The 12,636-nt window shown below is 34.0% G+C and overlaps 1 protein-coding gene and 1 long non-coding RNA gene across 2 annotated transcripts in view; one reads left to right on the forward strand and one right to left on the reverse strand.

Moving 5' to 3' along the window:
* The window catches only part of LOC138143314 (uncharacterized), a 358,919-nt gene that overhangs the window by 168,593 nt on the left and 177,690 nt on the right, over positions 1-12,636 (reverse strand). The window lies entirely within an intron of this gene.
* Positions 1-12,636, forward strand: part of ITGAV (integrin subunit alpha V) — a 116,244-nt gene that overhangs the window by 62,127 nt on the left and 41,481 nt on the right. The window contains exons 5-7 of the mRNA XM_069064512.1: positions 304-365; positions 5,294-5,339; positions 9,603-9,728. Of these exons, the coding sequence (XP_068920613.1) occupies positions 304-365; positions 5,294-5,339; positions 9,603-9,728 (234 nt within the window). The remainder of the gene's footprint in view (positions 1-303; positions 366-5,293; positions 5,340-9,602; positions 9,729-12,636) is intronic.

Here is a 12,636-nt window from a genome sequence, read left to right on the forward strand (position 1 = left end):
TAAGTACATCCCTTCTGGCATTTAAGATGATTAAATGGTGGCATAGTCCAGTTAAGTGGCACAGTAAGTTTATGGGGGGGTGGTGGGGGTGGGGGTGGGGGTGGAAGGACTAAGAATCTTAACTTTTTTTCAGCCTTGTTCCTGATTCATTGGTCCATACACTCCTTGTTTTTCCTGTTGATAATAAAGCTTGATGCCTGTTGTCTTTACTGGAATTCAATAAAAAGTCACTAGCTCTATAACCATGTCAGAGTTGTTTTTTTTATAACTTGTGTAACTTTTTTCCCCCTGTATCTACTTTAGAAAATATTGATGCTGATGGACAGGGATTTTGTCAAGGAGGATTCAGCATTGATTTTACAAAAGTAAGTTATTGATCCTTATTGAATATTAAATGAAGCTAAAAATCTTTCTACTTTATTATCCATGGTAATGGGAAGGCTAGACATAGTATGGATAATCAGAATGCACAGATAGTAGTAAAAAATATGTTGGTCAATTGCTTTAACTTTAGTTATCATTAATTCTTTAAACTATTATTATATTATGGGATTAGAGATACAGGAATTTTTTTGTCAAGAACTGGCCTAGGCTACTTTGGCCACAACAACTATTGAAGACTATATACAAAGTCATAAAATAGGCTGTGAACTATGTGGAAGGAGTACTTACACTGACAAAAAAAAATCACAGCTCCATGAAGTAGTGGTAAAATGATATTATTGTTATCGTTATTAGCAAAACAGTTAAATATCAGACTTTACAGATATGAATTTCATTTCTTTTTCTTTCTCCTCTCTCTAGAATGAATGACAATAAGAAGTAAAATAAGTATTAAAGGAAAACAGTTCCTCTCAAATATTCCTCTCAAAAACTGATTGCTGACTATTACTGTAAAAATTAATAGTTGAGTTTCAAATTGGGTAATTTACAAACTTTTAAAAAGTTTGTCATTTTATTTTAATGGATATTTTCTTGGTAACATTGTTAACATATTATTAAATCATGATTAGAACAGAGTATAATGAATTGTGATTTTTGCCATCTATTATGGGACATCATAGGAACATAGTGTTAGAGCTGGCAAAGCATCTCAGAGGTCATCTAGTCCAAACACCTTCATTTTCTAGGAAATTAAAGCCAATGTGAAATGACTTGTTCATGGTCATAGTCAATCTTCAATCTAGAATTTGAAACTAGGTGGAAGATTCCAGATCCCATTTTTTTAATTGCACCATGTTGAAGTTGAGAATAATTTGATATCTAGTGAAAAATATAGATTATAACCAACATAATTTAGCCTTTATAGGTGCGGAGTTTCCCTCACAGAGGCCTGGGGCTTCACCTAAATAGTCCAGCATCCTGGTCAACTTCTCCATTTCTAGCTGGGTATCTTCTTATACTCTGATCCTAGTTGGGGAATCAGAATACTCCTTGCTCCTGTTGCCACTTTTGAGATTCTCCATTTGTTGCCATCACTTAGGAGCCTCTTCTCCTTTAAATATCACTCTATTAATCATATTCACCTGTACAGATCACAGTGGATATTGTCTACCAACTCCAAGGTAGTGTCAGAGAGTTTAAAACTTGGCTCATAGTCTTCCTCTCCTTCCCAGCTTCTGCCATTATACTAGGGGCTTCAGCATTCATGTTGATAGCTTCCTCAAATGCCCTAATCTTCCAGTTTCTCAGCCTCCTTAAATCTCATGAGCTATTCCTCTATTCCAGCTCAGCTAAGCCACACCCTGTATCTCAGCATTAACTAGAGCTGTTCTAGTTCCTTGATCAAAAATTCTGACATTCTTCTCTCTGACCCTAAAATTTTGTTGTTCCATCTTTCTTTTTCTTTTTAAAGCAATTGGGGTTAAGTAACTTGCTCAAGGTTACACAGCCAGTTATTTTTTGTGTGGGTGCCAAATATCTGAGGCCGGAACTGATCCCAGGTCTCCGGATGCTGGGGCTGGAGCTCTTACTCACTGCACCACTTGGCCGCCCCAGTTGTTCCATCTTTCACTGTGCCTCATCTTTCCTAAACCTATTCTTCATATTCATCATAATCTCTAAATTTAAGTACTTTCTCAAGTTAGTCAGTCAGACAAGTATTTATCAAGCATTTGTGCCAGGCACACTGCTAAGCTCTGGGCATATAAAGAAAAGCAAAAACATTCCTTTTCCTCAAGGAACTCATTCTGATAAACAACATAACATGCGAATAGCTGTGTATATACAAAATATATACAGTGTTCATAGAAGGAAATTTCTGAAACTTAGTAGCATTAGTTTTAGGGAGGGGGAGGAAAGAACAAAAAACTCTTGAAGAGTTTGGATTTGGTCAGAACCTTGAAGGCATCCAAAGAAAGCCAAGTAAAGTTGGAGAGTGAGAGAGAACAGTCCAGGCATGGGGAACAGCCATTGAAAGGGCACAAAATTGGGAGATGGAGAAGTAGGGCCAGGATAGCTTGATCTCGGGAGATTAAAGGGTAAGCAGATTAGAAAAGTAGGAAGGGAACATATTTTGAAGGGTTTAAAATGACAAACAGAAGATTTTTTTTATTTGATTTTGGATGGAAATAGGGAATCACTTGGAGTTTATGGAGTAGGTGGATGCCATGGTCAAATATCAGACCTGCACTTTAGGTAAATAACTTTGGCAGGTAAATAGAGGACGGATTGCAATGGAGAAAGATTTGAAGCAGGGAGGACAATTAGAATTTCATTGCAGTAGTCCAAGAATGAGCTGAAGAGTACCTGTACCAGGGCAGTGACTATGTGAGGGGAGCAGAGGGGATACATTGTTAGAACTGATAAGACTTGAGTATGACACTGAAGTCAAATGAGTGTGATTGACCAGGAGAATGATGGTATTCTTCACAGTATGAAGACAGTTGATACATTTTGCTTTGGACATGTTTCATATAAGATGTCTAGGACATATTCAGTTTGGCATGGCCAAAAGACAGTTGGTAAACATTAATAGTCAAATTTCAAATCAGGAAATTGGAAATTTTTTTTTAATTTTAATCAAATTTTCTTTGGGGGGGATACTTTCTTGGTAACATTGTTAATGTACTATTAAATCATGATTAGAAGGCAGTGTGTGATTCATGATTGTAGCTCCCAGGAGAGACATTGAGATGTGGGGATCATCTCTATTAAGCTGATAATTAAACCCTAGGGAGTTGTTGGGATCACCAAGTGGGGAGAAGAGAAGAGAGCTCCAGACACACCTTTTGACTGTTATTTTTGCTTAGACTTCCCCTTTTCTATCCTTCCTAATCTTCACTTTAAAGTTAACTAATTCAACTCCATATTATCTTGTACTCTCAAATCCCTCCCACCCAAGTCTTACCTGCATTAATCTCCTTACTCCAACTTTGTGTTATCTAATCTTATTTATGTTACCCAATCTAAACCACGTTTCCTTTGCTTTTACTATATCCTAATTGATTCTTTATCCCACTTCCCATAGAAGATGTTACAAACCTTCTTTTCTGTCCTCAAATCTCCTACCTTCCCTTCACTGTTAGCTGAGGATTTCCTTTCTTAACTTTGCTGAGAAAATTGAGGCCATTCAATGTGAGTTGCCTCTTGATCTCAAAACCCCCAAAATATCTCCTCTTCCTCTAGTTTATGTTACCAAAGTGACCCTTCTCTGCATTGCCAATCCATGAGCTCTTCATCCCATCCCCTCCCATTTTCTCTTGCAGATTGCCTTTTTTCCAATTGCTGATTAACATTGTTTATAAAGGGAGTTCCTCACCAGGACATCTCTATAGAACCAGATTTAAAAAAAACAAATAAAGAAGAGGGTTTTTTAAAAATTTTTTATTTACATATTATATCCTCTATCAGATTTTCATGTGATATTTTTAAAAATAAATTTCAGTGCAGTAATTCATGCCCTGACAGGAACATATTGATTAAAAACAGGACAATTAGGATATATCTTTTTTGTAGATTGTGAGAGGGGCTATGATAAGCCAAATTAATGAAAACCACAGACACCAGAGTCTTATGAACATTTTAAAATAAGTAATAAAGTATTAATATCTTGTACTTATCCTTTTATTACATTTCATTTAGGAAGAGAAATGTTTATACTGTTTTCTTAAATTAGTTAAATAATCCATTCCCTATTCACTTGATATGCCAATTCAATATTCATGATTCAAACAGCAAGGTGTGCACACAAAATGAATAATTTTACATTAATAAAATAATTAAATTTTAAGAAATTATCTCATTTTTCTTCATGTTTATAGTACTATAACAACTAGAAGTATTCTTACTCCATAATATAGTAACTCTATGCTCATTTTATTGTTTTAAAATGGTTTCTAAAGCCAAATATCACAAATTTTTAATTGGAGCCAATTTTACTAATATTGCCAATATCATCTGGTCATACTGATTGTGGTGCTCTATTGGAAGGAGAGGCATTTGGACTTTGGGAATAGGTTTGTCCCCAGCAAGGTATTAAGATTTTTTTTTAAAATCTTAGGCTATAACAGTAAATACTTTGTGTCTAATACACTTAATTAATTTTCTGCAATTAGTAATGGCCATAGAGTAGGACTAGGCAAGTTAGCAATAAATTATCTTACAATAAACTCTGAAAATTTTGCCCTTCAGCTTCTGCTCTAATTCTATCAGATGGTTGCTATAGGTACCAAAAAGAGTTTCCCTCCAGTGGAGCATGAAGTTCCCTTGGTAGTCATCAGGATGAGAAATTTGCCTGTGTAGTCACAAAGTTTGATAATCAAAATATAATAATAGAAAACCCCTATGTTAGATTAGCAGATATAGTCAAGGTAACAGGATTCATATTTATAGACATATATACACTGATATGCTATCCTTGATGTAGTGGAAAAAGCAATAGGCAGATAATGTTGAGTTAAAGAGAATATATTTTTACTTTCCTTTTTGTTTTTAAAATATATTTGGTAGGGGTGGCCAGGTGGTGCAGTGAATAAGAGCGCCGGCCCTGGTGTTGGGAGACCCGGGATTGGTTCCGGCGTCAGATACTTGGCACCCACACAAAATAACTGGCCGTGTAACCTTGAGCAAGTTACTTAACCCCTATTGCTTTATAAATAAATAATTGAATAAATAAGTAAACAAATAAATAAATAAATAAAATATATTTAGTAAAGACAGTTACCCAACCTGAGAGTAGAATGAATTTTAATTTTAAGGTTACTTTAATTTACCCTATATTTATTAATTATTTTAATTTAAAACATATCTCTTTAAAAGAATATATATTTTTTTCTGTTTCATTTCCCTCTAGGCAGACAGAGTACTTCTGGGAGGTCCTGGCAGTTTTTATTGGCAAGGTAGGTTAATCAAATTATTCGATGCCTGATAGCATCTTTTGCTAATTTATTTTGTCTCAAAAATATGAGTTCTCAAATTAACTTTGAGAAGAATTGAGAAATACCGTTTTTATGACTCAACACTATTCTTTTACCAATTTTTGGAAAGATGAAAAAGGGATACATGTAATTTGAGAATTTATGTTATGTGTTGTTTGTATAGCTGCTACATGTGTTACAACTACGTCAATAAAAGTGATATTGCTGTAGAGTTACTCAAAGATTAAAATTTAGCTTCTTAAAAGTCATTTAAGCTAAATGGCTTCCATTTTTTGGTGAAGTATAATATGTTGCTGTGTGTTTAAATGCATATTGAATTTGTGATTTTGAATATTTGGTTTAAAATATTTGAAATAAAGTAAAAGTTTTTAAATAAAAATTTTATTTGTTAATCACTAAAATCAAATGTAGTGTTCACTGGTGAAGAGAAAACATACATGAGAAGTATTTGCTTTCTTGAACTAACCTGGATGACCATGAATTAAAATTATTATTGATATCTTTTATTTTTACATCACCTTTATATATGAATATTATTGTTCTCCCCTTCCCAGTAAAGTTATTTCCTGTAACAAAGAATAGGAAGAAAAAAGGTGGGGAACAGTTGAACAAAACATATTAACTGAATCTGGCAGTGTATACAGTGTTCTACACCCATACGCCGCCCACCTTTGCAAAGAAGGGAGTGGGTGCTTTTTTAAATCTTTTATTTTGGGTCAAGTTAGGTCACTTTAATTTCAGTGTTCAGTTTCCTTTTCTGCTGACTTATTCTTTTCATTTACATTATGTTACAGTCATTATTTTCCTGGTACTGCTTATTTTATTTTGTATCAGTTCAAATGAGTTTTCCCATACCTCTTTGGGAATCTTTCTATTCATCATTCTTTACAGAGCTGCCCTATTCAATTATATTATTTACCACAATCTTTTTATCCATTCCTTAATCAAATGGGTCTGTGTGGTTTCTTTTTTAAAAATACTATTTAAACAATCCATAGCTTTTACCATTGACTGTGAAACAAAATGGAAATTGAATTCCTACAAATGAATGTTTGTTTGTTTTTGGAGGGGGAAGGCAAGGCAATTGGGGTTAAGTGACTTGCCCAGGGTCACACAGCTAGTGTGTTAAGTGTCTGAGGCCTATTTCAACTCAGGTCATCCTGACTCCAGGGCCAGTGCTCTACTCACTGTACCACCTAGCTGCCCCTAAATAAATGTTTTTTAAAAATAAAACCAATAGATAACTTATCCAACTTTATTTTCCATGTAGTTTTTAATATTTACTTTTTTTTGCCTGTTTTGTCTTCTGCTTATAAAAATCAGGATTCATGAGGACATTAATATCCTAGTTTTGTCAGTGTTTGGTAGAGTCAGAAACTGTCATCACAGAAAATTATCCAGATTCAGGATTTTGGATGAGTCATTTTTTTTAAGTTATCAGTGGCTTTCTCTGCATGAGACTTTGGGGAAGAGTGAATTACAGAGATAAATTATACACTAGACAAAGAGCAAACATTTCTTTTTAAAGAAACTAGGGGTTGTTGGCAGCATTCTGATTTTGTATAATTCTTAGTGCCTTCATGTGGCTATAAAGTATTATATCCTTTTTCTTTACATAGCTTGCATTTGTTAAGAAAGACATAGCTTGTAGTTGTTGAGAAAGTTTTGGATTAGACTACTCAAGCTAAACAGAGATGACCTTTAGGTAAAAGGTATATATTGCTAGATGGTAGATCTGTAAGAAATTCAAACTAATAGATTCTCAGATCATTATCCTTGAGGTATTTTTGTTTTTGGTGGAATTTAGCCAAGAGTATGCAGATAATGTTTACCAACAAACTTTCCAGAAAATACAAGGTAGACTTTTAAATTTAATCTCCATTATTAGCATTTTCTCCATTGCTTTCTTAAGACTGGACAATCAAAAAACCAGCAAATTAAGCCCTGATTTGTAGCATTTGTTGACGTTAAGGGTATAAATGTTCACACTGAAAATTTTAGAGTTTGTTTCTGTACACCCTGCTAAACAGATCAACAATGTGAATTTTTTTAAGGAATTTGTTAGAAAGGAATATACATATATGCATATGCATGCATGCATTTATCCAATGCATATACACACGTGGAGTATGTTCTGTTCCCTTTTTCTTACTTTCTTCCCTTCATCACTGGAGGACCAAAGAAACTGTTCTTTCTTCATTTAGAACAATGACTATTTTTTCAGCTGTTGAATGGAATTGAATTTTTCTGTAAAAATAGTTTTGAGATTTCCAAATAATATCTTCACATTTGTGTTGAGAAGTGAGTTGCAAGTAGAAGTCGCTTATAATTCTTCTGGAAGGATCCCCAGACTGCAATTTTATTTGTTTAATCCATAAATAATACTCTATACTACATCTCATCTCTAACCCCCTTTTTTGCTGCCCTTAATAGATTTCACCTAGTGACAACCATAATAAGTTAAGACTTTCTATAGGTAAAGAAGAGATTAACTGAAGAAGAGGAAAATATAGAATAATTAAGGGAAAAAAGGATGAGGAAGATGGATGGGGCAATAAAGAGACTTAAAAAAATGCAAATCAGGGAATAGGAGGATGTTAGTAGAGAATACCACCACTAATGTATTTTGATTTGAATTTTTATAAATTCTTTATATTTCACCTGAAGGGAAAATGAAACAATTTACTGAAATAGAAAGTTAAAAATTTGACAGTTTTAAAAACAGAGTAATAGAATCTGCCAAATCTCTGAGCTTTCTACATATGATTTAAAAAAATTCATTCCTTTTCTCCCCTCCTTTCCCACCCCCACTCACTGCCTGTGTACATGAACAGACTGGCATGCTGTGGGAGAGGAGGAAACATAACATGGATATGTCTGTGAGCCAAAATACTGTCAGGAAGATAGATTTTGAGCTTACCCACCAGAGTTGTTTATTAACCCTTCTTTTTTGTGTGTGTATGCGGTGACTAGTGATATGTTTAAAAAATTGACTTAGATGAGTTTTTGTAAATAAAATGTGAGTATTTGAGTGATGTCTATAGATGCATTTCTGCTCACTATAAATCTGTACTATGCTAAGGTCTCTAAAAAATTTCTCAACTTTTGATGTAATGTTCAATGAAGTTTTTATTGTTAGCAACAGCAGTGTGACTAACATGGAGGCTAGGATTTAATAATAATTACAATGACTCACTGTGAATGAGAGAATATTTTAGTAAAATGAAAGTCACTGGTGCTTCAGAAAAATAAATAGAATTAATTCTAGATATGGTAGTAAAATATACAAGACTTAAGATTTTAGTTCTATTATGAAAATCAGTCAGTAAACATTTATTAAGTGCTTATCATGTGCTAGGCAGTGTGCTAAATGCTATAGATTAAAAAAAAAAACCCAAAAGACAGCCCCTGCCCTCAAGGAGCTCACAGTCTAATGATGGCTATATACAGGATAAAAAGGACATCATTAACAGATGAATTTAATCACTAGAATTAGGAGAGTTTGGGAAAGCCTTCCTATAGAAGATGGGATGATAAAATGATGATAAATGAAAATGGTGGTAAAGATAATGTTTACTTCCTTTAACCTCATTGTTTTACCTGTATTGTATGTTATGGCTACCTGACTTGAGCAAACTAGACAAACACACAAAAAAATAATCTTTCTGAATTGTAGAACTCTGCCTTTAACATTGAACAAATGGAGAAATTACTGATCTTTTTAGATTTTGACTCTGTGGTGAATCAAGTGCCTGTATCTTTTTGGTCTGCTCTTATTTTTCTTAGTCATATGGACTTGACTTGGGTATTCCATGGATTTACTTAGAGCCAGTGCTGTACAGACAAGAAAATTAATGTTTTCTACTGGTCTTTATTGAAGTGATAGAAGAATAGCCTGAAGAATTCCAGGTCCCTTTCCTTAAATGCCTAATTTATCTTCATGGAGCTACTTAGGTATTGGTAGGGTAGAGTAAGAAATAATTTTAAATAGTGAAGAGATCTCATTAAACCTCTCTTCAGACTTCTTCTAGCTTGTTTTTCAAGTGTGTAATTGAGGAATTGAATAGTTGGATTTTTGCTCAGGCATTCCAAGTAGTATTGCCAACTAACATGCAATGATGACATCAGAAGAAAACAAACAGGTAACTCTCCTCCTCCTTTTTTTTTAATATTCATAAGTGAAACTCTTTATTGGGAAATCACGGTGTTTTTTCTTTTCCCCAGGTCAGCTCATTTCTGATCAAGTCGCAGAAATTGTGTCTAAATATGACCCCCGTGTATACAGCATCAAATATAATAACCAGTTAGCAACGCGGACAGCTCAGGCTGTTTTTGATGACAGCTACCTAGGTAAATATTCTAAATATGTAATCCTATTTTTAAAAATTTATTTTCTTTTTAATTTGTGGAATAAAACAAGGATTTTGATAACAGAGTATAATAAAGAAGATGACTGCACATGAAACTGCATATCTACTATGTACAACTTGCTATTTCTTTTAAATTTACAACAAAGTTATCGTGTCTTTTTTCCCCCTTTTTTCTTCCCTTCCTCCCAACCTAGAGATAGTCACCATTAAGACAAAAGTAGGAGTGTGTGTGTGTGTGTATTTGTGTGTATGTGTATAAAATTATTCTGTACATCTGTTCATTAGTTTTTTTCTCCAGATGCAGATAGCATCTTTCTTTTTATGTCCTTTATAGTTTGTTTGAGTATTTACAATAGAATAACTTACTTGGTCAAAGTCTTTCTTAAAACAATGTTGCTGTTACTGTATACAGTATTCTCTTGGTTCTGCTCATTTCACTCTTCATTATTTCGTGCAAACTTTTCCATATTTTTATAAGATTACCGAGCTTATCATTTCTCATAGCAAAGTTGTATTCCATCACAATCATACCACAACTTGTTCAGCCATTCCCCAACTGATGGGCATCCCCTTGTTTTCCAGTTCTTTGCCACCACTAAAGGAGATGCTATAAACATTTTGGGATATATAGGTTCTTTTTCTTTTTCCCTAATCATCTTTGGAAAAAGATCTAGTAGTGATGTTGCTGGGTCAAAGCATATATAGGTAATTTAATAACTCTTTGGGCATAATTACAGATTACTCTCCAAAATGGTTGGATAAGTTCACAATTCCACTAACAATGAATTGATGTCCCAATTTTTCTAAATCCCCTCCAATATTATCTCTTCCCCCTTCGATCATTTTATCCAGGTAGGCATAAAATGATAACTCAAGGTTGTTTTAATCTGCATTTCTCTAATAATAATTTGGAGAATTTTTTTGTGTGACTATAAATTGTTTTGATTTCTTCATAGGAAAACTGTGTGTTCCTATCCTTTGACCATTTATCAATTGGGGAATGACTCGTATTCTTATAGATTTGACAAAAAGTTCTTTATATATCTTAGATAAGAGACCTTTATCTGAGGAACTATCTATACATTTTTTTTTCACAGTTTTCTGCTTTCCTTCTGGTCTTGGCTACATTTGTTTTACTTGTAAAAATCCTTTTTAATTTAATGCAATTGAAATTACCCATTTTGTACCTAATTTTGTTTTCTCTCTCTTGTTTATTCATAAATTGTTCACCTACCAAATAAAGTACTATTTGAAGGGAAAAAAAAAACACCTCATTCTTCTCTGGGTAGTTTATTAATGCTGTTTAAAAGATACTTTTTTTTTGGCTATTAAACTGAGAGAGAGCATGGCAAAATGTAAAGAGCCTTGAATTTGGAATAAGGAGATAACTGAGTTTAAATTCTAACATTGACACTAGCTGTTTGACTGTGGGTGAGTCAGAAGATTTTAGATTTAGACTTAGGAGGGACTTTATATGCTATCAAGTCCAATCTCTACTACTTTACAGATGAGGAACCTGAGGCACAGAAAGATTAAGCTGCTTAACAAGGGTCTGAAGTGGGATTTTAGCTGACACCTTATCTAGCTTCAAGTCCAGTGCCCTCTGTACAATAAGATGCTGCCCTCTCCTTTAAACAGTTTAAGTTGGGGCGACTAGGTGGTGCAGTGAATGGAGCACTGGCCCTGGAATCAGGAGGACCTGAGTTCAAATCCGAACTCAGACACTTAACACAAAAAACTAGCAGTGTGACCTTGGGCAAGTCACTTAACCCCAAATAGCCCTGCCTTCTCTCCTCCAAAAAGCAAAACAAACAAAAAACCCAACAACCCATTTTTCTCATTTTATAAAATGGAAATCATGGGATCTAGATCTGGAATGGACCTTAGTGATTATCTAACTAGTCATCCTCATTTTATGGTTAAGGAAACTGAGGCTCATGAAGGTTCAAGTGATATAAGTAAGATAGTAATTATCAAAGCCAGGGAGATGGCATTACTTGTTCTACATATAATTACTTTATGACTTTAGGATACGACATAAATATGATTTATTATTACCATGACCATATTTGTGGAAGTTGTTTTTTGAGCACTGAAGAATGTAGTGTGCTTGCAAAGAGTATTTGGTATAGAGTTGGATGTCCTGGGTTTGAATCTGTGCTGTGTGACCTTGAACAAGTCATTTAATCTCTAATTAAGAATTCAGCTTCTCCATCTCTAGAAAGAAAATCAATAATATTTTCTCTGTCTACCAGAGTTATTAGAAAATGTTCTGAAAAGCACAACATAAATATGAGCTGCTACTTTTCCATCAAATTTCTTTTTATCAACGTATTGATATTATAAAGATTATCTTCATCTTAGGTTTTCAGATTATATTGGCTTAAAATTTTTTTTATTCCATTAACTATTAATTTTGGTGTAATAACAATGTAGAAACTATATCACAAAAATGTGAAATATAAATGATACTTGTGAAATAAGTAATATAGGTAATAGTCACAATCATGAAATAAATATTCATAATACTTATGAAATGAAATAAAACTGATACTTAATTTGTCACTGGCTGAAAGAGGCCTGTATTTTTTCTGGTGTGTGTGTGTGTGTGTGGTATTTGTTAGAGTCCTGAAGAGCCTGTTGGAGATTTACTTTGTTTAATTAGCTAATGCCCTTTGACAGAGACATATCCTGTCACAGAGGCACACTGGATAGAATGTTGGACCTGGAGTCAGGAAGACCCAAGTTCAAATTTGGCTTCAGACAGTTAGAGGTCATGCAACCCTGAGTTGAAGCATTTAACCTCTGTCTGCTTCTATTTCTTCTGTGAAGTACCGTGTTTCCCCAATAATAAGACCTATCCCGAAAATAAGCCCTCCCCTTACTGT

This window comes from Petaurus breviceps, unplaced genomic scaffold (assembly GCF_028583685.1).
Source record: "Petaurus breviceps papuanus isolate PSGF00001 unplaced genomic scaffold, PetGlider_PUasm1.0 90638, whole genome shotgun sequence".
NCBI lineage: Eukaryota > Metazoa > Chordata > Mammalia > Diprotodontia > Petauridae > Petaurus > Petaurus breviceps.